The sequence below is a fragment of the Camarhynchus parvulus genome, chromosome 17 (genome assembly GCF_901933205.1).
Source record: "Camarhynchus parvulus chromosome 17, STF_HiC, whole genome shotgun sequence".
NCBI classification, from domain to species: Eukaryota; Metazoa; Chordata; class Aves; order Passeriformes; family Thraupidae; genus Camarhynchus; species Camarhynchus parvulus.
Genome location: NC_044587.1, coordinates 3798911 through 3825424, shown reverse-complemented (window position 1 = coordinate 3825424; position 26514 = coordinate 3798911). Strand labels below are relative to the sequence as shown.

General features: G+C 54.6%; 1 protein-coding gene across 5 annotated transcripts in view; it reads right to left on the bottom strand.

Moving 5' to 3' along the window:
- Window positions 1-26514, bottom strand: part of RALGDS (ral guanine nucleotide dissociation stimulator) — a 55481-nt gene that overhangs the window by 14628 nt on the left and 14339 nt on the right. For 2 of the 5 annotated variants that reach the window (XM_030961244.1, XM_030961246.1), the window contains exon 1: window positions 8690-9250. The exons of 2 other annotated variants lie outside the window; for them this stretch is intronic. In XM_030961244.1, the coding sequence (XP_030817104.1) occupies window positions 8690-8869 (180 nt within the window). In that variant the 5' untranslated portion in view covers window positions 8870-9250. Of the gene's footprint in view, window positions 1-8689; window positions 9251-26514 lie in introns of those variants that run through there. One more of the 5 variants, XM_030961243.1, reaches the window with a different exon arrangement.

The window sequence follows — 26514 nt, the reverse complement described above, 5'->3', positions numbered from 1 at the left end:
GGCGAGGTTAAATAAAGATCGAGCAGCTCATCCCAAGTCATTTCGGCCCAGAACAAAAGGTTTGCGTTTTACTGAGATGGAACAGAAAAATCTGCAATAAAAACATAACTGAAACAAGTTCAAAAACTGATTGATGTTTTTCTGGGTGTACAGTAGCACCTGGAAGTCACATGCAACATGACAGTTCCCCAGTGTCTTGTTCAAATGTGAATTAAAAGATGAGGGGTGTCCTGAAGAGTTCCAGCCTACCTGGCCTAATGCTACTCCATCAATTCCACCTCTGGAGCAGGGCCCTGGTGCACCAAATGTGTTATTTCTGGGGCAGCAACAGCTGCCAGGTGTGTTGGGGAAGGGATGGAGGTGAGGCTGGCACTCAGAGATGATGTTCCTTGAGACTGATTGGAATAGTCACAGCTAAAATGTCAATTCTGGCATCACACATGTTTACCAGGACACACAGATTTGTTCCTCGTGGCAGCTCCAGGGCAATGCTTGTCCTTTGCATGCATCAGCACCTGCAAGTGACTCCATCTTCACAAAGCCATTCCCAGAGATGCAAAACCTTGAACACTCTCCAGCTCTCAGCCCATGCACCAGCCCAGACAGCCAAAAAATTTGTCTTAAGAAGCATCATCTGCAAAATAATAAGCTCCTTTTGTCAAACCTGCTCCTTGCCCTGGCACATCCATGTCCTGCGTGAATGAAGGGCTCAGCTGGGCACACACAAGGTGGGATGTGCAGGAAGGGCAAAGCAAAGAGGGCAAAGCAAAGATCACAACTGCCAGATCCCACTGGCCCCACACTGACGTTCCCAGAGAGTTTCACCCCACAGTATTCCCCAGCAGCCTGGTTAAACTGTAAATACAAACGTCCGTGCAATAACTCGCCTGCTGCAGCTTGCACAGAGGAGAAGACAGCAAAGCCACATCTCCCTGGAATTCTGAAGGTGCACATACCGGGGGCTGTCCAAAAGCCACAGCCTTGCTCTGGCTGACAGAAACAGCACCTTTCCCCTCCGTTTCCATTTGAACAAGGTTAATTTCAATCTAGCTCAGACACATCCTTAGCTTAGATCAGCTGAACCGAAATAAACCCCAGTGAAATAAACCCCAGTGAAATAAACGTGTCCACCCATGTGTTTACTCTGCCTTACGTCAACCGGCGTTCCCTCCACCAAACCAAACTGGGCAAAGCTGACAATCCCAGACCTTTAGGGACCCCCTCCTCAAAATCCCGTGCAGAGGAGGATGCCCGGGGGGCTCTGCATGCCCACAGCCCAGCCTGGCCCCGGGCACGCCGTGCCAGCCGGCTCGATGGCACCGCCGTGCCCGCAGCGGGGCTGGCAGCGCCGGTGGCACAGCGGCAGCCTCTGTGCGTGCGTGTCTGCACCAGGGTGACCCAGTAAACAGCTGAAGCAGAGAAAATGCAGGAACAATCCAGCGCGGAGGGGCTGGCGGTGAAAGGACGGCAGGAATAAATGCGGGGCTTTGTTCTCCGGCCGTGCCCTGCTCCCAGCCCGGCCGGGATGACGCGCGGCTCCTCCATTTGCCGCTGGTCTGTGATTCCCGGGATCAGCCGGGCTCGTCCCAGCCTCCTCCTGATACCCGCAGCCCCAGCGTGTCCCAGCACAGCCTAGCTGCGGGTTCCAGGCCATTCCCTTCGCTCCGAGGAGATTTTCCCCTTGCAGAGCATCCCGCTACTCGTTCCTCTCCCCGCGGCGCCCGTGGGAAGGTGGAAGAGGCAAGAGCAAGCGCTGCTGCTTTGTAATCAACAAAATCTCACCTTGGGAGTATTACTTAAATAGGTGTCAACGAGGCAGGAGGTGCGACATGAGCAGGTGGCAACATGCCGACACCTGGGGGAGAGCGGGATGCTCTGCCTGCTCCCGGTGATTTCCACAGCTGAGGCAAATGAGATTTTACGATTAACTGGCACCTTTGTGGAGAAAGCCACTGGGGAAGGATAAAAATCCCGCTATTGTCAAGTGTTTGAACACGCACCAAAGTGAGGTTTGGCCCCGGGTCCTGCCCTGTGTGCCAGATCTGCGGCACAAGGAATGCGGGTGCCGGGGCTGGGAGGATGAATTCCTGCCCCAGACCCTCAGCCCTGCTCTGTAGGTGCGGGTTTTTGGCCATGGAGCACATCGGAGCAGCTCCAACACACCCCCAGGTGCCTGTTCCTCCTGGCCCCAGCACCTCGGTGAGCTGGTACACACACGTTCCCACCCTCACACAACTGCCACCCTGCCCCCTTCATCCTCTGGCATTACAGGTGAGCACTCCTACAGCCTGCCCTCACATTTAATAAAATTATTTTGGGATATCCAAAAAGCTGAAGTGCACAATGACGGGGGCAGCATCAATGTGAAGAGGGCAGAGGCGCCAACCTTCCTTCTCTGACTCCTTTCCTTCGATGTTCCCTGGATTAAGACCAGCCAAACCTCAAACATCCCCATCCTCCCCGAGCTGACTTTTGCTGAGGAACACACCAAAATCTATGGGAATGAGGACTGAGAGAGATGGAGTTTGTGGAATACCCCCCCCAAGAAGCACCTCAGGGAAGAAGTGTTTGTTATGACACTGCTGTGATCCATAGCTGTGCTCTGAGTCACCCCAGCACTGCCAGGGAAGAACCTGCCAGGCCTGTCCCGTCTCTGTGCCAGCTCTCACTGTTGCAACAGGGACAGAATGGAGCAAAGCACATTGTCTGGAAACTCAGAAATGCCAGTGAGTGTCACCAGCAACGGGCACCGCCAACACACTGCCCAGCACGGGGCTCCTGAGCAGCAGAACGGCAGCTGGGACTGACCAGATAGCCATGAAAAATGCAACCAAAAGCAAATAGCAGCTCTTGGAGAAAAACTGGGCTGCTTTAAGGTGATAAACCAGCCTGAACCTTGGCCTTGCCCTGGAGGGTGTGCAGTGATTGTTGGGGTGACACCATCAGCCCCAGCTCACAGCCCCCAGCTGCCAGGCTCTGCTGCTGCTCCAGTGCACAGAGCCAGACCTTGCCAGCAGCAGGCCACCAGCTGAGCCTTTTAGACAGCTGTCTGGCCAAAATCCCCGGGGTTTCAGCCTAAACTGGAAGGTGAGGTCCTGAACCCCCAGGCACAAGAAGGTGGAGCTTCAGCATCCTTATTGACTTCCCACAGCTGAGCTTTGCCCCTGCCAGACCCAGGCAAGGTGCTTTGCTTTGCCCAGCTTGGCTAAACCTTGGTTTCCTGAAGTCAGTTCCGACTCCTAGAGGTGAACCCAAAGCAAACACATCATTTCCCAAACACATTCTGGCTGGAGCAGGAGCCTGGGGCAGGCTCTCAGCTTCAGAGTCTCCATGGAGACCCAACCACTGCAAGGAGCAGGGAAAGGCTGCCTGGTTTTGCTCCATCACATGAAAAGAGGCTCTGGTATGACGGGTAGCAAGCCCTTGGCAAAGCAGGTTTCCACACAAGCCCTCACTTCAGCTGCTGGACTGTGGTTAGCAGAAAGCAAAAAATAATGCCTCAGCATTCCAGATGAGGCTGCCTCCAGTGAGTTTCCTCTCCAATCTGCTCTGTTTGCAAGTTGGTCTAACTTTTTTTCCCCTCCCATCAGCTCTGAGGACTTGGCTGGTCCCTGGCAGGCAGAGCCATCCCCATCCTGCCTCTGCTGAGCCCGGGGCTCCCCAGGCAGCTGCTCCCAGCACCCCACGTGCGGAGGGAAGACGCCCTTTCTCGTCCCAGCATGTTTCTGACAGCAGAGCTCATCCAAATACCAACGGTGTAATGAAAACAAACTGCTGTGGAGCCAGCCGAGGCAAAAGGGCCACGCCAGGAGCCTCTGCTGTGCTTAATCTCCAGTGACATTCAGCTGTCACACAACTCCTGACCCTCAGGTAGAGGGAACTCGGCGTTATCTAATGTGAAAGTGCTGCCCGACAAGAACCCGGGCCAGCACAGCTGAATGTAACTGAAACCAGAGAGGTGATTTGCATAACATCACAAAAACAAACCCAAACCAGGCGAGGGACGAGGTCTGGGGAGCTGCAGAGTCTCTTCAGTGCACAGGAGGAGAGCAGCACAGCACAGCCCACGCTGAGAGTTGGGAAAGGACTTTCCTGGCACCTCTGGCAGGGCTGTTCCCAGGTGTGAACAGAACAAAAGGCCCCTCCACAAACCCCCTGTGCCAGCCCAGTGCCCAGAGCAGCCCTTGCAGCTCTGCCCCTGCTCCGACCCCCTCCCCGTGACTCCCCTCAGGCAGCCCGGCTGTGATTACTGGGATTACTGGGATTACTGGGATTAGTGCTCCGTGCTCAGCACTCCCTTTCCCTAACGACTCAGGAGCAAAGTCCAAATGCATCGTTACTGGGGCTGCTGTGAGGTGCAGGCGAGTCCCCACCTGGGCACTGAGACACCTGATAACTGGAATATCCAAATATCCCAGTCCTTGCCCTGCTGCTGGCGTTCCCAGGAATGCTCCAGCCAGGGGCTGCCTCACAATTCCAGCGTGCTGCTTCTTCCTGGGCACCAAACCCCACTGCCAGCCTCACCCTTCAGCCCACAGATGCTTCCCTCTGCAAAACAAAGGTCCCACAGACCCCTGGAACAACAGACACACACTTGGGACCAGCCACGGATGCTGCTGTGCGATCTAACCCACACAAACATCACATTAACCTGCAAAAGAACTCAATCCCGCAACTCAGCTCCTTCTCCCCAAGGCCAGAGGAATGTTTCAAACCCCAATCCTCCCCACCAAAGCAATGCACAAACCCTGCCTGGCCACGAGCTGTGCTGGAGCCCCCCGGGGCCCCCCGCCAGCAGCTCAGCCAGCTTTGTATCCAAATCCTGCTCCTTAGCAACCACATTTTTTTCCCCCCTCTTGCTGAGTCCGTGGGAGATGAAGAAATATTTGAGAACTGAGACAGCCCTGCTGCAAGGATATATTTAAATAAAAGGAGCATGGAGGTTTGAAAGCCAGGCATTAGGCAGCTCAGGAGATAAGGGTGTTAGAGAAAGTGTGAGCAGGGCATACCCAGCCTTTAAATGTGCTCTGGAGTGACCTAAATAAGCTCTTTCCTCCTTCAATTACTCTCCCCTCGGGGGACACAGTGGCTGGTTAGAGAGCTGGGAGGGGAGATGGAGGAGCTGCTGGCCAGACCAACTCAGGGGGCTCTAAAACCAGGCAGAGCTCTGGCCCTAAGAATGGGGTGGTCACAGCCAGACCCCAAATCCCAGACAGTGGTGGGTGCTAAATGAGACCCATCCCTGCAGGCACTGCTGGCCTGATGCTCCTTTTGCTCATCACACCCCAAAGCCAGGCCCAGGGAAGTGGGGAAATGCTCCAGGACTGCATTTACTTGCCCCTGCCTGCTGATGCCACCCTGAGAGCCACAAAAAGAGAGGCTGCAGTGGAGCAATAGTGTGATCTGGGCCAGGGGGCTGAAGCTGAGTGATGCTGAAGCACAGGGGTGGCCTAGGGGGCTGTTTGCCCGTTCAGCCTGTGAACAAACACAGATTTCAGTTTCCAGGTACTAAATCCACTAAAACCTGAGTGAGACCCCAGTATGGGGATCCCCACCCTTAAGGAAACATGGCACAGCAGCCTCTGAGTAAAACAATTATTACACGAAGCTTCTCTCCAGCTTCTCTCTAACCCTATCAAACAATAATAATAATAAAAACCCTCCCACCTCTGTTATTCCCACCCTGCATCAGCCACCAACAATCAGCATCCCAGCCTGCTCCAGGCCTCACCACCAAACCCCTCTGAAAGGGAGCCAGAAGGCCCAAGAAATACCAACAGATGATGTTCATCTGGCAAATTGCAAGGGACGTATCAGGTTGTGCCTGGGGCAGGAGAACAGGCTGGGAGAAAAGGATCTTATTCCTAAGGCACCATAGGAAGTGAAAAGAAAATGGCTTTTAAGAGATATCTTTGCTTCTCCCTCCCAGCTGTAAAGAACAAGCACTGACCTATGAGGCATCTGGGCTGAGCAATTCAAGTTTTCAAGGATGCATTTAGCAACTGAAAGTCTCCTAATTGTTCAGAAAACAAACACAGCCAGAATTACAAGGACTTTTTTTACAAGGGCTTTTTTTATTAGAGTCAGCCCAGCCTCCTCAGAGGTTCAGCAACATCAGCTGCATGAAAGTTTCAGTCTGTGTCATCTGCAGTGGTGTTTTAGGCCACTCCTGCCCAGCAGGACCAGGAGGGCCACCAGATTCACCCTGTGGCTCCTGCAGGACTGGAAGGATTGACACTCACTGCTGAATATGGAATGGACTGAAAAGGTCAAAACAGAAGGTCTGCAAAGCTGCCCTGTCAATCCCCCACTTGAGACAGTCAGTTTAAATTTTCCATCCCCCGTGGTTCGAATCCTGGTGAGAGCCCTGGGCTCCCAGGGCCAGGAGGCCTCACTCAGCGATGCTCACAGATGCTGATCGATACCGTTGCTGTGGGATACAGGCCAAGGCTGCCCTGCTGCCATCCCCTGGGGGCTCAGCAAGGACCAGAGAGAGCCACAATCCCTGCAGCCTGCCCAGCAGCTTTCCAGGGAGACTCCATCCCCTGTGGGACCAGACTCTCCACCCAGGAGCTCTGCCAAAACCAGCACAGCTCCCTCTGATGAGGTGACAAAGGTCCCTCCGTGTCCTGGGGACTGTCACTGGGGCTCAGCAAAACACTGATGGTCCCTGGGGGATCTTACTCAAATAATCTGCCTTCTCCTCTCAGTGTGCAGCTACAGCTCTGCCTGAGGATTGCAGCCCCACCAGGCCACCACAGTTGTCACAACAGTGACACATTTTTTCCTTTCCCCAGTCATGCAGTGAACACCCTGTGCATCCCAAAGCTGCTCAGGAGGTCACGGTGCACCCCTCTGGGCTGCCCCTTTTCTCACCACTTGGAAATAGGAAAAAATAAAAATAAAAAGGAGGAATTTCTCTGTTCAGGCCTGGGAGGAAAGCTCGAGAGAGCGGGTGCTGGGGCTGTGCTCTGACCATTCCCCAGCACAGCCCAGGGCAGAGATGTGGGCACGGGCAGCTCAGGAGGAGCCCTGGCTGGCAGCTGTGCCCATGCCAGGCTCAGGTGAGCAGGGCTTCGCTCAGGGCCATGCAAAGCCTCTCTCAGCCCCGTCCCTTTTCCCTCACAGCCACATCACCCAAGATGCTCCAAATCCCCCTCTGAGCTCCAGAGCCTCCTCCAGCCGGGGCACATCATGTCCCCTGGCATGAGAGGGGCAGCACGCTGCATCACCCCCTCTTTTTCTCCTCTTTTCCCCTCCCTCCCTGCTGCTGCTCTCCCTGCCAAAAGCGCGGCCCCTGAGCCTCCCGGGGCTCGACTTCCTGCCAGGCATAACACGAACCAGATGATGCACTCCAAAGCATGTCAGCACGCCCACCCCCAGGAGAGAGCAGCGGGGAGGGGAGAGCGGGGAAAACAAGCTGGATGGAGCTTCCATGAACTCTCCCGGAGCTGATGAGCTCTGCTGCCACCAGGCCAGAGGTGAGGAGGAACAGCCTGAGCTCATCATCCCTTCCTGAGCAGGACTTTCCATCCCAGGTTGTGGGGTGGGTTGTTTGGGAGAAGGAGCCACTGCCCCCTCCCCGAAACACTGGCTGCCCTCAGCGGATATCTGCACAGCAGCTAGAGAGGCTTTAGCGGTGATTCCCCCCCTGCACCGCCCCCTTTTCCAGCGGGAAGCATCCAGAGCAGCACATCTGCAGCTGGCTCTGAATCGCAGCAAAGCCAGACTGGCTGACCCTCGCTGCTGTTAACCCCTGCACCGCCAGGGCTGCGGGCTCTGAACAGCAAAACCTTCCTCCTGACACACCGTTTGCTCCCAAGCAGCGACACTCCCATCACACCGATGACGAGCATCCATTACCAGGATAAAAGATAAAAGGCCCAGCTCTGACTCAGATGATTTCGGGTGCCTCCACATGCTACTGCCATCAACAAAGCGCTCGGGCCTTGCTGGGACCAGCCTGACTTTGAAGCACCCGGGGTCGAATCCAAACAAGCACAAATATTTTTGCATCCTCCAGGAAAGTCCTCCCAATGCCCGTAACCTTCCCAGAGGACACTTTTGTGGTTTGGACAAGCCTGGAGCCTTTACAAACAGCTCAGATCGGAGCAGACTCCTGCCTCCCGCAGCCAAAGTCTCAAATAAAATATTAAAAGCCCGAAGTTTTAACAATCTGCCCCTTTCCCGGGGTGCCTGGAGGGAGAGCACCTGGTTTCTCCCTGCCAGTCCCCACAGGGACTCACAGCAGAAAAAGCCAAGCAGGGGCACCCATTTGTTCAATAAAATGAAACCCCTAAAGCACCCAGAGGGCCCTACAAGAAGGCTGGTGAGACTTTTGCAAGGGCATGGAGTGGTAGGATTTCAGCTGAAGGAGGGTAGATTTAGATATTAGTAAGAAATTATTCTCTGTGAGGGTGGTGAGGCACCGGGCACAGGGTGCCCAGAGAAGCTGTGGCTGCCCCTGGAAGCGTTCCAGGCCAGGCTGGACGCTGCTTGGAGCACCCTGGGCTAGCGAAATGCATCCCTGCCCATGGCAAGGGTGGAGAAAGACGATTTTTACGGTCCCTCCGAACCCAAACCGCTCAGCGATTCCGTGTAACAGAATTCTGCGAATCACCCTGCGGATGCCCACAAACCCCGGCCCAGCGAGGCGGAGCCCCCCAAACCCCCCAAAGCCCGCACTCACCTCCAGCGGCGGCAGGTCGGGGTCGAGCTGCGTGAAGCTGTGCAGCACCACGGGGCTGCTCTCCCCGGCCACCTCCAGCCTGACGCCGCCCCAGAGGCTCCTGGCCCGCCGGCAGCCCTCGAACATCCTCTCGGGGCCGGCGGGGCCATGGTGCGGCGGGGCCCGGCGGCGGCTCACCATCGGCGGGGCCGCCGCATCCCCGGCTGCCCCGAACGCCGCCGCCGGCCCCGCCAGCCCCCCCGGCTGCCCGGGGAGCCGCAGCGGGGATGTGGGGGCGATGCTCGGGGGAGCGGAGCGGAAAGGAGCGCGGCAGGCACCGCACAGGAGCGGGCTGGTGTCACGGCGGGGCAGGCACGGAGCCGGCTGCGCTGTGAAGCTCGGCTGGATTTCCTCCCTCCCGCAGCCTCCGCCCGCCCTCAGGGGCCGGCCCGGCTCGGCTCGGCCCCCTCGGGGAGGGGGAACGCGGATGGGGACGCGGCGGGTGTGAAAAGCCCCGAGGCCGCGCAAAGGGGCGGTGGCAGGGAGGAGGATGAGGAGGATGATGATGATGATGGAGGAGAGGAGGGGTAAAACCAGCGAGAACTGCTAACTCTTGTATCTGAGTATAAAACCTCAGTCTCCTTACTTTCAAAGGATAATAGTAATCCAATGGTTTTAGGAGCCACTCATCTTGGTGCAAGTGCAAATGGACCTCGCACTAGTCCTAAACACATTCATACTTTTAACCCTAGTAACCCTCTCCACCCCCATCGTATTTTCACTTGTATCTAACAACCTCAAGAACACCCTCAACACAATTACAAACACAGTCAAAACCTCCTTCTTAATCAGCCTAATCCCAATAGCAATCTACATCCACTCCGGAACAGAAAGCCTCGCCTCCTTCTGAGAGTGAAAATTCATTATAAACTTCAAAACCCCCATCAGCCTAAAAATAGACTTCTACTCCCTCGCCTTCTTCCCCATTGCACTGTTCGTATCATGATCTATCCCGTGGGGGCTGCGGGATGGGGTGGCAGGAGCTCCAGCCTCAGCTGGGAGGGGGAAAAACACCGGGTTTGTTTGGGTTTTTTTTTTTGTTTGTTTGGTTGGTTTTTTGTTTGTTTTGTTTGTTTGTTTGTTTTTGTTTGGGGTTTTTTTTTTTTTTTTTACCGTTGATGGGAGGGAGCGAAGTCACACAGGTGACAACGGTTCTGGGAGTGGAGCTTTGTGTCACCGGGTGCTCGCGAAGCACCTGGGGTTCACACACCGCCAGCCAAAGGAAAAGTGTGAACTGCCAGCGAGTGAATATCATCAGTGTTCTCATCCCAGCGTTACCTCAGCCCCTGAGCTCAGCCCCCAGCCCCTCGCTGGGCTCGGTGACACGGTGACAGCGCTGCGGGGGCAGCGGGCAGTGTCCCCTGCGGGACGGGGTGATGTGACCCGCGGTGAGTCAGTGCCAGCCCCCCAGCACATGCAAAGGGGGTATTAGGGGCCAGGGCAGTGCTCTCGGCCCAGCGGGGACTCCGGGAAAGCAAAACGAGCCTTGGGGACAGCAGGGCTGCAGATCCCGCTTTAGAGAACCCCTGCAATATAATTTTGTTTTCAGAGGCAGAGAGAAATGAGCAAAACTGTTTGTCATTCATCAGCCCCCTGTGCTGAGCGCTGCGTGCTCCAGCCCTCCCCTGCTCTTCCTTCCCTCCTCACAAACTCAGAAACTGCATCTCAGGGTCCGGGCAGTGCTGCTGACACCACCAAAACCCCGACTTTCATGCCTCAGCTCCCTCTGCAGCTGAAATAACATCGGCCTCCCAGGGCCTTCCAGCCCTGCAGCTTTATTTCCAGCGAGGATGGAGCCAAGGCTCACATGTCCAGCTCTGCCCAGGGCACCAGCAGCTCCTGCCCGGGCAGGAAGGGATTAACAAAGCTGCCAGGCTGTGATAGGCTTCCAACTGGAAAGTTTACCAGGCAGAAGGATGAGCCAGGACAACGTGGGCTATTGTCCTGCTTTATCTGGAGCCAGAGAGGTCACAGGGGACTTCCTGGACATCCTGGGAAAGGGGACCCAGCCCAGCAGCAGGGCCTTGCACTGCCCTGGCAGCCCCCACATCTTTGGGGGCAATAGACACACTCTAAGCCCGCCCAAGCACAGAGACCCAGCCCTGATCCCTGCCCAGGGCACCCTGCAGTGCCAGGTGGGTCCGTGCAGCTCTCTCCACCTCAGGAGGATGTGATGCTGCTCCCTGCAGAGGTGTCCCCAGCCCCACTGACACGTCATGCAGGAACCACGTGGCGCTGCAAGATGCGCTGTGAATCCCAGTGCTGTGCATCCCTTTGCTCAGGACACGCTGAAATCAGAGGCAGGGACCTGCTTCCCAGCAGAAATCTGTTGCCTCTCCAAGCTGTGAAATATTTCAGAGGGAGACTCTGCTTTGCTTCATGTTTGAGTCTCAGGGCAGAGAAATCACAGCCCACCCCTGGAATTGCTTGGCAGGGCTCGAGGGCACACAACAAACAACAGCAGCACTCATTTTCAGCTGGCAAAACCCTCCCAGAGCCTCCAGCTCCGTCTGACCTCTGCAGAAAGATGCAGCTCTGTCTGATGGGCAATTTTCACCATCCCTCGGTTGACCACTAAAGATGGTTTCAGGGGAAAAACACTTCTGATAATGGATAATAAATAATATAAGGCAGGAAAGCAACTGCAGGGGTTTAAAAATAGCCAGTCGGTTTCCTCTCTCCTCTCTTGGGAACCTTCTGGGTCTGAAAAGCAAAACACTCAAAGCAGGGTCAGGAGCCCAAGTTCAGGATGTTTGCTCTGCGTAGCTGACCCCAAACACTCAGCCAGCAGGGGCAAGGCTCTTGAAAATCATGAGATTCAAAACAAATGACTTTTCAGGGCTTCTTATTTGCCTCTAAGCACACAGGTGAAAGGGAACAGGCAGAATCACACCCTCAGGTTTCCCTCCAGAATCCTTGAAGGTCGGGAAATTGTTGCAAAATGGGATTAATTGACATGCACGTGACTTCAGGGATTTAAGAAAAGGATCAGTGCTTGAGTGACTCATTAAAAAAAACATATACTGTCGATTTGCACTTGGCAAACTCAGCCAGAAGCTTTTCACAACACACTGAGCTTTTCCATGGCATCTCTAAGTGTCCCATGGACTCTGGCAGGCCCAGGACTTGGGTGCTGTGAGAAATCCACCAATTTTTGCCTTTCCAGCATTCTGAAATCAGCTCTTGGCTGGATGAACACAAACCCACATGGCCAACACTGGAGCAGCTCTGCTCCTCTGCTGCAGTCTCCAGCCCTTCCTGCAGGGTCAGTAACATGGAGAGGGTAACACAGAGAAACTTTTGGGAACTTTAAGCCAGTTTTCTGGTTTGGGAATCAATTTGGGCCAATCTGTCATAGTCAGGACCTGCAGATTCGGACCTGAGTTAATAACTGGGCTCAGCCTGGACCCCGAGTTGTGTCTCCCCAGCCCATGGTGTCTGAGCGTTCCCTCAGCTACATCCTCCAGCCCTCCTTTGCTTTCCTCTCCCTGCTCTGCTGCTGAGTGGGGCTTTCCAGCCCATTTCCTACAGGGCAAACCCCACAGCGACCCAGTTCCTGTGCTCAGGGCTCCTGTGGGGTTTTTTTGCCATCGAGTGAGGCTTCCCACCCCAAAGCGTGGCTCACAAACACTCCCACAGGAGCTGCTCCTGCCTGGCATCAGCTGCCTGCAAACAACCCAGGGCTCCTGCCAGCCCCCCCAGGGCACTGCCAGCACCCCAACAACCCCATATTCCCTTTGAGCCTCAGTGAAACCACAGCAGGACCGACGCCAAGAGCTGCAAAGAGCTGATCCCAGCACCCAGCAGAGAAGGCAGGAATCACCCTCGCCACCTCAAACTGAGCCCCTCTGGAGCATCACACACCTCCAGCTCTCACTGTTGGACCAGAGAGGGACCCAGGGCCCAAAGCAGCAGCCTCTGAGGAGAACTGGGCTGCTTTATGTGGGAGTTGCAACATTATCCGGCCTCTGTCCCAGCTCTGGCACCAGCTCACAAGGCGAGTCTGTGTCAGGCTCTGACATGGAGCCCTCAGCACTTCCTTCTATTGTGCAGCTGGGGAAGCCCTTTTTCTTGCTGTTTTTAAGGCATTTTAGAGGAAAAGTGCTAGCTAGTTACAGGAATTACTAACTGGAAGTTAGGCATTATGTGCTAGATCGAAACGTTTTGGACATTTCCAATTTTAATTGGAAAAGACTTTTTTTTTTCACTGCCCAGGATCAGCTGGAAGGGTATTTTATAAGAAATAGGAATAATAATAATAATCCAACAGTAAACAACCAGTACTATCTCTTCCACTTCAAGATGAGGGGGAAATCTTGAGCAAGAAGGGAAAACAATGTCACTGCTCTGCCCATACAATCTGTACAGAGATGTGAGATTGGGTCCCCCGAAATTTGGGGACCAACTGACCTCAGACCCTCCCAGACCCCATTCTCACTCCCAGCATGATCAATGCTCTGATTTAACCAGATTTTAGATGAGAGCCACCCACCACATGCCACAGCTTACAGCAGGCATGGATTTTAGGAGGTTCTCAGCTGAGTATTTCAGATCCTGGCTGGTTGGATCGCTCTGCCTCCAGGTTTTGGGCATTTTTTTGGGGCTGTTTTTGACAGATCAGGCACTGTGAACTCTGTGTTGGCAGCGAGGAAGGCTGGCTCAGGCTCCCCAGCCCCTTGTGCCCTTCCCCATCTGCAGCACCCCCTGCTCCCCTCGGCCAGCCGGGTTAATTCAGGAGCACAGCTCTCCTCCTCACCAAGCATTAACACAGCCAGGCAAGCCCCTAATTAATGTCAGCTCCTAGCAGAGGAAACGCAGCAAATCCCTGGGCAATCAGGATCTAAAAGTCTCCATCCAGCCATTCTGTGGTTCATTTCCTGCAGCCCCTGTGCACAGCTGGCCCACGCAGCTCCTGCCGAGGCTCCTGAAGCTCAGCAATTATTCCACAAGCCTTGGAGACTCCAGAGCTTGCAGGAATATTTCTCCTCCATCCTACTCTTTACACCTCTCTCTTGGCTGTAGCACAGATTTTTTGGGGGGTTGGGTTTTTTAGATTCCAACAGGTTTGGGTTGGAAGGGACCTTGAAGATTGTCTCAACTCCTGCCATGGGCAGGGACACCTTCCTCTAGCCCAGGGTGCTCCAAGCCTGGCCTGGAACACTTCCAGGGATCCAGGGGCAGCCACAGCTTCCCTGGAAAACCTGTGCCAGGGCCTCACCACCCTCACAGGGCACATTTCTTCCTAATATCTAATCTAAATCCACTCTTCTTCATTTTAAGGCCCCTTGTCCTGTCCCTCCAGACCTTTGTACAAAGTCCCTCTCCAGCTCTCTTGAAGCCACTTTATGCTCTGGGATGCTAAGATTGACCCAGAACCATCTCTTCTCCAGGCAATTTATCAAGTATTTGAGGAGCTTCCATTAGGGCAGCAATAAAGAACACAAACATCTGTTTTCCAAACTTTCTGACCTCTAAAAGCTCATCAGAACAAGGCCAACACGTGAGGTGGGAGGAGATCAAGCCACTTTCTCAGAAAGAAGCAACCACAGCACACTTCAAGCAGGCACCTGGACTCCTTCACAGCAAAGAAAATACTCAGAAAAACAAGAGGCAAGACACAACTATTAACATCAAAATGTGCCCAAAAATGCTGAAGACCCAAGGTGTGAAAAGCACCGAGAGACCTCAGAGCCTTTTGCAGGGCACTGCTGGCAGGGGGGATGCAGGGACCAAAGCTCAGCATCACAAGACATCCAGGGAGTTTTGTTAGGGACATCCTCACCCGAGTTCTGTTAGGGACATCCCCACACTGAGTTTTGTTAGGAATATCCCCACCTGAGTTTTGTTAGGGACATCTCCACACTGAGTTTTGTTAGGGACATCCCCACACCGAGTTTTGTTAGGGACATCCCCACCCGGGAGGAAGCTGCAGCTCCTGGTGGCAGCGTTTTCCCTCTTCCCACGTGGCTCTCCCTGGAGTGCAGAGTCCAGCAGGCTTTAAGCCTCTCTGCTAAGAATCACTATTTCTCGAGCTGTTTGTCTTTAAAAGCAAATTTTATCTCCCTATCACCTTTCTGCCAGAATGTTTCAGTCAGCTCTTCTAACAAATACCACCTAAGGTGCCTGCAACCAAAAGGAAAACAGGAAAAACACTTCTCCCTGTTGCTTAGCAATCAGAGTGTGGCGGGTTCAAGGCTCCCAGGTGCTCCCTTATTGTAATTTCCATCCTTGCTTGCTTGGCTTCTCTGCAGAACAGCCAGGGAGAGGAAAACCACTGGTGGAAAAGAGGGGAAAGGTTATGGAGCCACAAAAAATTCCAGGGAAAGGTGGGAATAGGTGTAGCCCATCAGGATAAGGGAAACTCAGCTCTGAAATCGAGCTGTTCCTTCTCATCTGCCAGGAAAAATTAGATGGAATAGTGAGATTTCATTTGATATTGAAAACACACATCCACCACCTGGGTGGATACAGAGCAGAGCAAAGCTCTGGCTCTGCTCACCTTTCAAAAACACATCCAAGGGCAGGCAGTACAGTTTTCCACCCACAACAACCAGCCAGAATGACACGTTCAGCTGAGTCGTGTAAAAGGAGAACCCCAGAAACAAGAGGCTCTGGAAACCGATCCATGGAGAAATCCCAGTGGATATCAGGGAAACTTTGCTTGGCAGAGCAGCTCTTCCTCCTCCTCCTCCTCCTCCTCCTCAGCTCCTATCCCAGCCCTGGTGGATGTGCTGCTGCAGAGACAGGTACACCCACCTCACCTGTGCCTACAGATGGGGAATTGGGACTGGCTGTGCATCCAGCCAGGAGAGCAGGAGGGCAGATTTATTCCAGCTTTTATTCCAGCCTTATTCCAGTTTTATCCCAGCTTTATTCCAGTTTTATGCCAGTTTTTTTTCCAGCTTTATTCCCACTGGCTCTGCTGGGTGAGGGAAGGCCAGGAGAGGCTCCCTGTGCCCCCTGCCCAGGTGGCAGCACATGCAGGGCACCCCTGGGGACGTGCTGCGACCCCACACTGCTGCTCCCCCTGGGGAAGGGATGCAGGCTGTGTCACCACCCCAGCACGCCCAGACTCAGCTCCCTGAGCCTGCACAGCACCACTCATTGCCCTGCTGCTGGGAGGACGTGCCTGGACACACACAGGGGAGGGAATGATGCCACAGAGCTGCTGAGAAGCCCAAGAGAAAAGTGATGCCACAGCACAGGCACAGGGAAGAAGCGCATGGGGTTGATACCTTGCACAAGATTATTTTATATCCAAAGGCCAGCTTGAAAATGGAGCCAAACAGGCTGCAAGGTGCTGAGTTGATAGAACAGATTTGCAGAAAGTTATCCCAGTGTAGGAATAAGGTGGAACAGATTTAAATGCCAGATCATGGGGATAAACGAAGCAACAGCAAAGTTCCACACACACAACGTTAATAACACCAAAAAATAACTGAGATTACCGAAAATAAGAAACCCAGTTAAACAGGAACAGAGCCCCTTAAGAGGGGATATGAAAAGGATGTTCCAACAATGGTCCTGTATCTCCTCTGACCGCACAAACGTCAGGGAAAGCATAAATCAAACCCCAGACACGTCGGGAGGCTGCAGGAAAGCCTGATCTGAAGTGAGGAGTGAAACCTTGGAGCCAGGCTCCAGCAGAGTGAAGAGCTGATGTGATTGAAAGCCAGCAGCCAAGAGAGGAGCCAGAGGGCTGGAGCAGCCTCGGGGATGAGGGAGAGGAGCTGCAGGAGGAGCAGCAGCAGCAGGGATGTCCAGAAGCTGGACCAGCAGCCCCAGTGCTGACACTGCACAGCCCCTGCCAGGACATCTGGGCCAAATTCACCATGGGCTGGGCAGGGAGGCAGTGAGTGGACACGAAAACATTGTGCTGTGACAGCCTGAGCACACACTTACTGGTGTTGGCCACGTGAGAATCAGGAAAAGGGGCTGGCAAGAGCTGGAAAGGGAAAGTTTCACTGCCCAGCCCCGAGCTGGCTATTGCAGAGATGAAACAAAACAGTGACATGGCTGAAAAGTCAATTAAGGATTGGAAAAGTCTTTCAGTATCCCCAGGTATTGTTAGGCGCTCAGACAAAGGATGTTTAAAAAAAATTATTTTCCCTTTGGTAATTACCACTTTGAAACATTTCCGCTCCGCATTGTTTGAGAGGGGGAAGTTATCCCAGGGCCTCTCTCCATGGCCAGCAGAACTCTTTTTGTGGTGGGGGTTTTGGCATGGAGGAGCAGTGCTCTCCCAAACAATGCTGTGTGCCAGCAGCTGAGGGCCAGGTTTGTCCCTCAGAAATATCAACAAACTCATCAAGTGCCACCAAGTCACACCAGGGCTGAGTCTGATCACAGTGCTGCTGACCCTCCCAACTTTTTACTGTCGAGTCCATGATTTATGTTGTTTTTCCTTCAAGCCTTGGCTCTGGGAATCACGTTGAGTGCCAAAAGAATTTCAGGTTTTATTAAAATAAAAGGTTATCCCATGAGCACTGAAACTACTTGTGTTGCTTCCTATGGTTTTGTGTCTCAAGACTGTTTTTGGTGCCTAAAAATGCACAAACCGAGAATGAAAATGTTTTTGCGGTTAAGTGTTTGTAAGAAGCATCTCCCACGTGGATTTGCTGGTGTCTAATAATACATGAACTCATGCTACAGATGTTTTGGGGCATTTACAGGATTCTTTTCCTCCTCTCAACCATCTCATTTCATCATCTCTAAGCACAGACTTAATTATCTGCGCGCCCTGAGCCAGATCTGCGCGGCGCAGGTCGGAGGGTTCAGAAGTCATCTGGGGAGAGAGGGCACAGCCAGAGGGACACCGTGACAGCATCAGCCTGATTCTGGTAGGAAATTAGATTTTAAGCTCTTTCTGGCTCCCCTAACTGCAGGGAAAAGAGTGAGGAAACACGGCCCAAGCTCCTGCAGAGGGTCAGGGAGCAGACAGTGGGACAAGCTGCTCCCTGAGGGAATCACCCAGCCTTTCACTGCAGTGGGGCCCTGGGGAGCCTCTCCCCTCTTTGCCTGTGAGTGCATGGCCTGATCCATCCCTTCCTGCGCTGCCAGCACCATTGCAGGGTGACTTTAACCCCAGCAGTGAGGATCAGACCCATGTCAAGGGCTCATTTCCCAATGCCACCCGTGCCACGCGGGCACGGAGCAGTGTCAGGGTTTCCATGACATGTGGGCACGTAACACGGTGGCACAGAGGGTGCCACCCAGCCAGGGCATGCACTGAGTCATCTCTCACAACAGCCCAACCCCTGGGGAGCTTCCCTTTGCCCCTCCTTGCCCCAGCCCTGGCTGAGAGTCACCTTTGACAAAGCTCCTTCCCAGGGCACGGCTGGCACTCGAGGGTCCCCGGCAGTGGAATTGTGTCACAGCTCTCAGACGGGGTCTGGTGCCATTCTGAGGCCAGCTGGACTGTCAGCAGCAGCCAGGTCTTCCATTATAGATAAATAAATAGCTGGGGAGGGCTGGGAGGGCCAGTTCCCCCCTGGGGCTGTGGGTGCAGAGGCGTGGGGAAAACGTGGAGCTGTGCCCACTGAACTCCTCTGTCTCCTCCCCTGTGCCTCCCGCATCCCTCTCCACCAAACAGGAAGGGAAATCCGGGATTTTCAGCTGCTTTTGATTCCCTCTTGCTCTGCACACAGCTGGGCGGGGAGGGATTAGTCTCCATGTCCTGACTCCAGACAGCTCCAGGGCTGCCCATGCGGGATCCCCCTGGTCAGGGGCTCCCCGACACTGCCAGACCCCGCAGGGCTGGACCAGCTCCTCCATCCCCATTCCCCTGCCCTCAGCTCCTCTCCCAGAGCCCCCAGAAGTGCCTCCCAGCTGCTCTGCTCGGGCAGCCCAGGCTGTGACACCACAAACCACATTGCTCCTCCTTCCTCCCTCAGCTGCAGTTTCTAATTCACACTCGGTTTCCAGTATGGGAAGGAGAAGTGCAGGGAGGGCACTGTGATGAAAGAAAAACCCCTGACTCTCAGAGAAATGCACACGGGACCCTAAAGGGAGAAGGATGAGAAGAAAGGGGTTATTCAGGGAGATTTTTGGGCGCTGTTTTCCTGGCAGGCAGCAGAGGAAGCCCCCTCGTGTCAGGTCAGCACCGCATTTCCCTGTCACCAACGTCACAGCCAGACACTATCGAGATTGTCACACCCAAACCAGTCCTGTCCTCCCAAACAGCTCCTCAAGACACCAAAATCATCCCTGTCCTCCCAAACAGCTCCTCAAGACACCCAAACCACTCCTGTCCTCCCAAACAGCTCCTCAAGACACCAAAATCATCCCTGTCCTCCCAAACAGCTCCTCAAGACACCCAAACCAGCCTTGTCCTCCCAAACTGCTCCTCAATGCCTCCAGGTGAAGGGCCTGATGCTCACAGCTGCTCTCTGGGAGCTCACAGCACCCGAATTACAAAGGCAGCTGTCAGCAGGATGGGATTGGGTGTTTCCCACTCCTGAGCTGTCAAGTGGAAGCAAAAACCCAACATCCTGCTGCCAAAAGCTGCTGCAGCCCCAGCACACCCAGGGAGAACCCCAGCACAAGCCCAGAGAAGCCAGGAGAGGAGTGAGGACACAGGGCTGAGGTGACAAGAAAATCAACAAATCAGATTTGGGATGCAAACAGCCTTTGAGGTTCCTAAAGTCAGGCCTTCAGCAGCATCTTTATGGAGGTGGTGCCCCAAAGCTGAGCTCTGGGCCACAACACTGCGGGGCACCACGTGCTGCCCTCTCCAGACACCACGAGTGGTGCCACACACATGACTCCAGGAGCCCGGAGTTAAAAATACCAAATATCACAAGTTCTGCCCCAACTGAACCAGCAGCCCTGCCTGTCCTGTCGTTGTCATATGATGGGGCAGGCAGGAGGCTCTGGGGAGAGCCAACCCCTGGGGCAGCAGAGCCAATCCTTGCAGCAGTGTTGACACCACAAAGCTCTCCAGGTTCATAAAAGAGCCAACACCAAACTGCACCTGGTCCCCTCTCCCTGTAGGGTTTTACCACCTCAGGAGCAATTGCCCTGAAACCAAAGATGCTCTTTGCATCTCAACAGCATTTAACAGCCAGCAGCGGCCAAATCCAGGTGTTACAGGCCAGGGCTTTTCTCAGCAGTATTTGAAGCTCCCATGGCTAAATCCAGCCCTACCAGGATGCAGCAGTGGTGCCTCTCTGTGCTGGGCAATGCCTAACAAAAGCAAGCTGCTCTCTCCTCCTGGGGACACCACGAGGGGCAGGGGATGCTCCAGAGCCGTGTGATGGCTTTGGAGCCGAGCCCAGCGCCCCGGGGCTCATCAGTGCTGCCCGAGGAGCAGCCCTGCAGGGGCTGTGTGTGACAGGAGGAGCTTTCAGCAATGCCACGGGCCACAAGAGCACAGCTGGTGTCAGCAAGGAGCAGTGACACCACCTCAGGTGGCACAGGCAGGGTCCAGCTCAAGGCATGTCAGGCACACTCAGGATTGCCACTCTCAGCTGTCTCTGCTGCTGCACAGCCCCAGGGCTCCTTGAAACACGGGGTGATTACCTGGGGTCACCTCGGATGGAGTCCCCGGGTGGGAGATGCCAGTGGTTACACCCGTGCTCTGCTGTTATGTTAAGGGTTGTGAGTGGGGCAAACCTCCATTTCCCCTCTGTTTGCAGCTGGCACACTCTGAATCAATGGCTGTGCTGATGGCAACCTCGTCCCTGCAGGACCTGGGATGGGAGGCAACACCCACACCTCCAACTCAGCACGTCTGCCCAGGGAGGGCAGGATGGCCAGGGGCAAAGACCCAAAGCAGGCAGCAAACAGCCTGTGCTGGGCCAAACCAGTCAGCAAAGTGGATTTGCCTTATTTGGATTTGCCTGGATGTGCCCAAGCACACTTGGGCTGCGCTGGCAGCGCTCAGGGCTCACTCCTGCAGCAGCTGCTTCTGCCAGCACTGCCCCGAGCCCTCTGCACGGGGACAGACAACAGCAAATTGCACTGACAGGTCCTCACTGAACCAAAGTGTCAGAGGCAGCTGCTCCGTGGCTGATCTGCCGTGACTCAGGGTGCCCAGCCCCGGGGCAGGGATGGAGCCAGCACCAGGACCTGGCTGTGCAGGGATTTGGTTGTTCAGGGATCTGGGTTTGTAGGGACCTGGGTTTTTAGGGACATGTCTGTGCAGGGATCTGTGTTTGCAGGCACCTCTCTGTGCAGGGATCTGGCCGTGCAGGAATCTGGATTTGCAGGGATCTGGCTGTGCAGGGATTTGGGTTTTCAGGATCTGGCTGTGCAGGGATCTGGGTTTTCAGGGATCTGGCTGTGCAGGGATCTGGGTTTGTAGGGACCTGGCTGTGCAGGGATCTGGGTTTTCAGGGACCTGGCTGTGCAGGGATCTGGGTTTTCAGGGATCTGGGATGCGCAGGGATCTGGCTGTGCAGCCAACTCAGCAGCGCCCGAAAGGCTCTGCTGATCCCACGGGATGGTCAGGATGGAAATTGAGAGCAGAGAGAGAGAAAAGGCTGAAAGTGCAGGGAAGAGATCCCATTTCACTGGAGAGAGGGAAAGTGCAAGAGGCAGAGCCTGTACCTCTGGGAGAACCACGGCTGCAGAGTAAAAGCTGCACGAGGAGCAAATTCTCACATTGCCCTCAAGCTTCAGACAGAGAAACTGGTGCTGAAGGATGGGGAGGAAGAGAAAAGAAGCAGAGAAACACCCAGGAGGTCACCTTGAACATCACATTCTTAGCTAGGGACAGGTTGAAATGCCACCAAAATCAGAGGGTTGACCTGGATGTGCACCAGTGAGGATGTGGCACAGGGTGTTTTACCTCATTTTCTCACAAGCACAGACCCAGCCAGGCCACTTAAAAAAACACATTGAAAATAGATAGACTGAACAATTCCTGGAAACATCAGCTCCCTCTGCCTCGCAGAACACAGAATTAGCACAGCTTTAATTGCACCAGTAACTCTCTGAGGGCAGCAGTGAGAGCTGGGCAGGCAATTCCAGCCCCTGCAGCGAGCACACGTGGAGTGACCACTGCTGTGGCCACACATGGGCAGGACACAGAGGTTTGGTGAGCACCAGGCATCTCGAAACCTGCAGCCAGCCTGTCGCAGAGGTGACAGAGCCCAGGCAATAATGACAAGCCCTTGGCCAGCTTGAGCCCCAAGACAGGCTGTACCCCAGGCAGTGTCAGACGCTGGCTCAGGCTCCAGAGGTCTGTGCTCTCACTGTCCTTCAGCAACTCTTGTCTGCATCAACACCACCCTGCTACCTGCTTATTGGTAGTAACCCTGGTATTACTGGCCTGGCTCTCCCAGGGCTGTGTTTCTCATGTTTATTCAGTGTGGGAACACGAAGACTCTGGATGTTTTAGCACCAGGGACCCAAACAGCAGAAAATGGGGACACTTTTCCCCATCCCTTTTAAACCAGTGTAAGGGCTCAGCCATCACACCAACTCATCCCTCTCTGAAGGGCTGGAAACAGGGATTGCCACCACCCCAAAAGCTCCTGGGACAGCATCAGCCAGAGGCACAAAGCAGCGTGTTCATGGCCTCATGGATTCAGAGCTGGATGTGCACAAATGGTGTGGGATGGGCTCAGCCTTGCCAGGGCGATTCCCAGAAATCCCAAGACTTTACAGAGTGCTCCTAAATCTCTGCCCTTGCAGATGAGAATTGAACTTGGGAGTCTTTTTCCATAGTTTCTCGTTATCTCCAAAGAAACCAAGCGATGATTTGCCTGAGGGAAAAGGAGAGTTTGGCCGAGAGCGGGGATCGAGGGATTTGTTGGTTTTTTACTGCAGCCGTGGTCAGGAAATGGTCCTAGAGCTCATTTTCAGCTCCTCCCTCTCGATAACATCTACCATATGCACGCGGTGGAAAAGAAACAGCCTTTGATACAGACACGGCAGACTTTGATTCACCACGGGGCCGTTGGCAGCTTTCACTTCAACCCGGGATTGACACCAGCATCAGCTGCCTGGCCCTGTCTGACTCCCAGTTAAAGCCTTTCCAGCCCCGATGGGGAAGTAACACCATTCCCACCCAGTCCTGCAAGGATTAATTGGCTATTTATGCAGCCTCCAAGGTGATACCGGGGCTGCGGACAGGAACAATGAAGACGGAAATTAGTAGCTCATTACTGCTGGTCTGAAAGTTTTCTTTCCGTGTGCCACAGGACAACGTTTCACCCAGGATGCCCGGGTTGCAGGCAGCTAAAACTCTTAAAACTCCACGGAATGAGGTCTCAAATGCGGCAGGGAATAAGCGTGTGCTACAGCAAACCCGGGAAATAATCATTAGTTCCCATCTCCAGCTCCTCTGAGCCCGGCTCTAAGGTCAAACCAAGCTTTTATCTTCTCCTGTATTTCAGTATGCTGAGGGAAAAAAATATAATATTAGAGGAATAAATTAGCATGTGAAATGTAATTTAACTAATTAGCTCACTGGAGTGGAAAATATTTGCTAACCACTTTGAAGTCAGACCGACTGCACTTATTAGGACATCAGAGAGGAGAAAGGAAGAAGGCAAAGAAGGGGAGACCTCCAGGACAGGCTGTGGAGGCTGCAAGCAGGACAATGAGATTTTCCCCTGGTCCCTTCTCACTCTGCAGTGCTGGGAGAGCCCCTGCCTGTGCTGTTCTTCCCCGTCCTGCAGCAAGGGGGGCTTTCCCCGCGCTTTCCATCATGACACAAGGCTGTGACAGCAGCGTGGCATCAGCCTGGCGCGCCCTGGGATGCCCAGCAGGCAGAGGGATGCCCTGGGAGCGGGCAGCAGCATCCCACCGCCGCAGGACATCCCTCCCTGCTCCCTGCCAGCCCTAGCAGGGAGGGGATGTCTCCAATTGAGCTGACAAACAGCGAGCCATAAAGCTCCATCACGCCAGGGAACTGCCTGAGATGCCACAAAAAGCCGTTAATATCACTTGCAACAGCCTGCTCATTGATTTCCCCACCTTCCACACATGGAAACTGTTGCTCTTTCATTAGCAAAGCTTTGGAAATCCCTCCCCATCGTAGCAAAAGAGGCAGTCTGGGCAATTTTGCAACTGCTGTGGGTGAATTATGAAAGGGGGGATTGGCAGCCCCACTGAAAGCGATGGAGGGAGGCAGAAATGAGAGCCTCCTCTGCCTGATACACAGCACCACGCTGAGGGTAACCTGGGGGGGATGCTCACCCCCACCCACCCACTGAACCCAGGTGGGCATGAGCACCTGCCTGCTGGTGAAACGTCCCCCAAAGGAGACCCAATCCATTGCTGGGGCAGAGCAGTTTCCCTGAAAAACAGGAATATGAAATGAGAACCCGACAGGGCTGCTGCCCTGGGAGAAGAGACTTGACCCAGAGGTTCCAGTTTTTGTGAGGTGTCCCCAGCCTGGGCTTTGCCTTGCTCCTTTTTGAAGCCAAAGCTTTTCTCCCTGGGAATCCAGCCTGAAAAAGGTCAGTGGTGTGCTCAGTGAATGGGTTTGCAGCAGGAGGAAAACCCATTTTCAAGCCAGGCCCTCCCACAGGGATGGCCCAGATGTGACTGACACAGAGAGAATCCCGCAGAAAACCCCAGGTAATGCAGCCCCATAACTTTACCCAACCTGCCTGTGTCATCTCTAAGAAAAAAAGGAAATTAACGAGCCTGAAATAGAAATTAAAGCCCTGAAATAGAGGGGGAAATGCCAGCACTGCTGCCCACGCAGACGGGGAAGCGACGGCAGGAGATGAGCAGGGACCTGAGGGTGGGTGTGAGACTCCAAACCCTGCCTGGCTGGGGGAATGCTGCAGCTCTGAAACAGGAGCTTCTCCATCACCCCACAGACAAAAACACCACTCAGGATTTCCCTGCTGGGGAAATTCCCAGTCTGTGCTCTGCAGCAGACGGAGATTCCAGAGATTCCACTGTGGTGCTGCTTTCCAGGAATGGGAATTGAGCCTCAGAGCAGGGGGACGTGAGCATGGAGAGGCAGAGCAGCCCCTGACCCACCTCCTGCTCATGGGGGCTGCCAGACAGTGCTCACCCCTGGGGGCTTCATCCCACTCTGCCCAGTGCAGGAGAGGGCAGGAGGAGAAAGCACCAGCGAGCAAGGCTGGGAAATGTGAAAATGGAGATGCTGGAGAGCCAGTGTGACCCCCCTGGCAGCTGGAGTTTCCCCAGAGAAGCCCTGACAACCTCTCCCATCCTGCATTAATTCCCCAGCCATGACCTGAGCTCTGGGGACTCCCTGGTGTGCCAGTCACCAACCAGAGCCTCGCTGCCAGGTCTGGCTGCCACCCAGCAGCCTCCAGAGGGCTCGTAGGAATTGCTGAAAACCCAACCAACCAAATGAGAAAATAACCCATTACTAACATATTGCACAGCCCCCTTAACAATTACTTCTCTTTTCTGCTAAAAACCAGGAACAGGATAAGCAAGCAGAGGTCCCTGAGTGACCCAGGCCAGGGCATTCCCTGTGCCTGGTCCCAGCTGATGCCCAGAGCAGGGAGGGAAGCAGAGAAGCCTCCACCTGTGTCAGGCAAACCCTGAGGATCCCCCTCGCTGCAGCAGGGGCTGCAGGGAAGTCCAGCACCAGACTGCACTGCTGAGCAGGAATGGAGATGGCCTGGAGAAATCTGCTGCTTAGGAATCGAGCTGAAGGAGAATAAAGCAGCCAGGCAACTGCTTCACCCGCTCCATGCCCTGCTCCAGCCACCTCCCAGGCTCCCTCCTTGCCAGGAATGCTGCAGGAGGCACCTGCCCACCCCGGCACACCCGGCAGCTCCGCAGTGGCCGCCACAGGTATCCTCATTATCCTCATTAGTGCAGCAACACCGCCGATGCTGGCAAAGCCCCCCGGGCTGTTTCTAAAAACAGGAGGCTCCCTGCAAGTGCCCTGTGCCTGCAGGGACACTCAGGATGCTGGGCTGGGGCTCCCCAGCCCTGCCAGGACCCAACACACCTTCCTGCAGGAAAGTGCTCCCTCCTCCCGGGGAGCTGGGCTCGTTTATGTGCTCTCGTTTCACCTCTTGAAACGCACAGACAATGCTGGAGAGAATGTAGCAGTGATTGTGACAGAACGGTTGGTGGCCATGGAGAAAATCCAGATTTAAGGCTCCTGCAGTGACACTACACACCCTGAGCACACACAGCAAGAGATGGGCTTTCCCTGCTCCAAAAATCAAAGCAAGTTTGGCCTCAAATTTTAACAGCACCTGGATCACACCCTAAACCCTTACACAGGTGAGACACCGAGCACTCACCACCCACCAGCCCTAAAAAGCATCACCCCTGATTTTGGGTTCCCTGGCAGCTTTATCCCAGGGTCCCCCATGCACAGTGAGACTCGAGGTGTGTTTCTGCGAGGGGCAGAGTGCAGGTGGCAAGAGGAGCCCCCAGCAGGAATCCCCTGACCCACATTGGGAAAGCTCTGCCTCCCTCAATGCTGCAATCCACACCAATCTTTGCGTGGGGAACCAAACCCTGCAGCTGCAGCAGGGCAGGACCGAGCCCAGGGGTGGTGACAGTGACAGTGACAGCAGGCAGGGCAGCCCCCAAGAAACCAGGGTTTCACGGGCAGCAGAGCCAGGACATGCACAGCAAACCCTCCCTTTTGCATCGAGCCACGACACCAGGAAGGCTTCCCCTGCCTCCCAAACGCCTCCTTTCGTTTTGGTGCCCTGGATTTGGCAAGAGCCACAGCCAGCCTCGGGATACACCACTCGAGAGAGGAAACGGTCACATCTGGAGGCGGTGCCAGCTCTTGGCATCGTCAACTTTGCCACAAGTTCAGCGCCCCGGGCTGGTGCCGGGGTGGGGTCGCGGCCCCTGGCTGTCCCCGCACACCCACC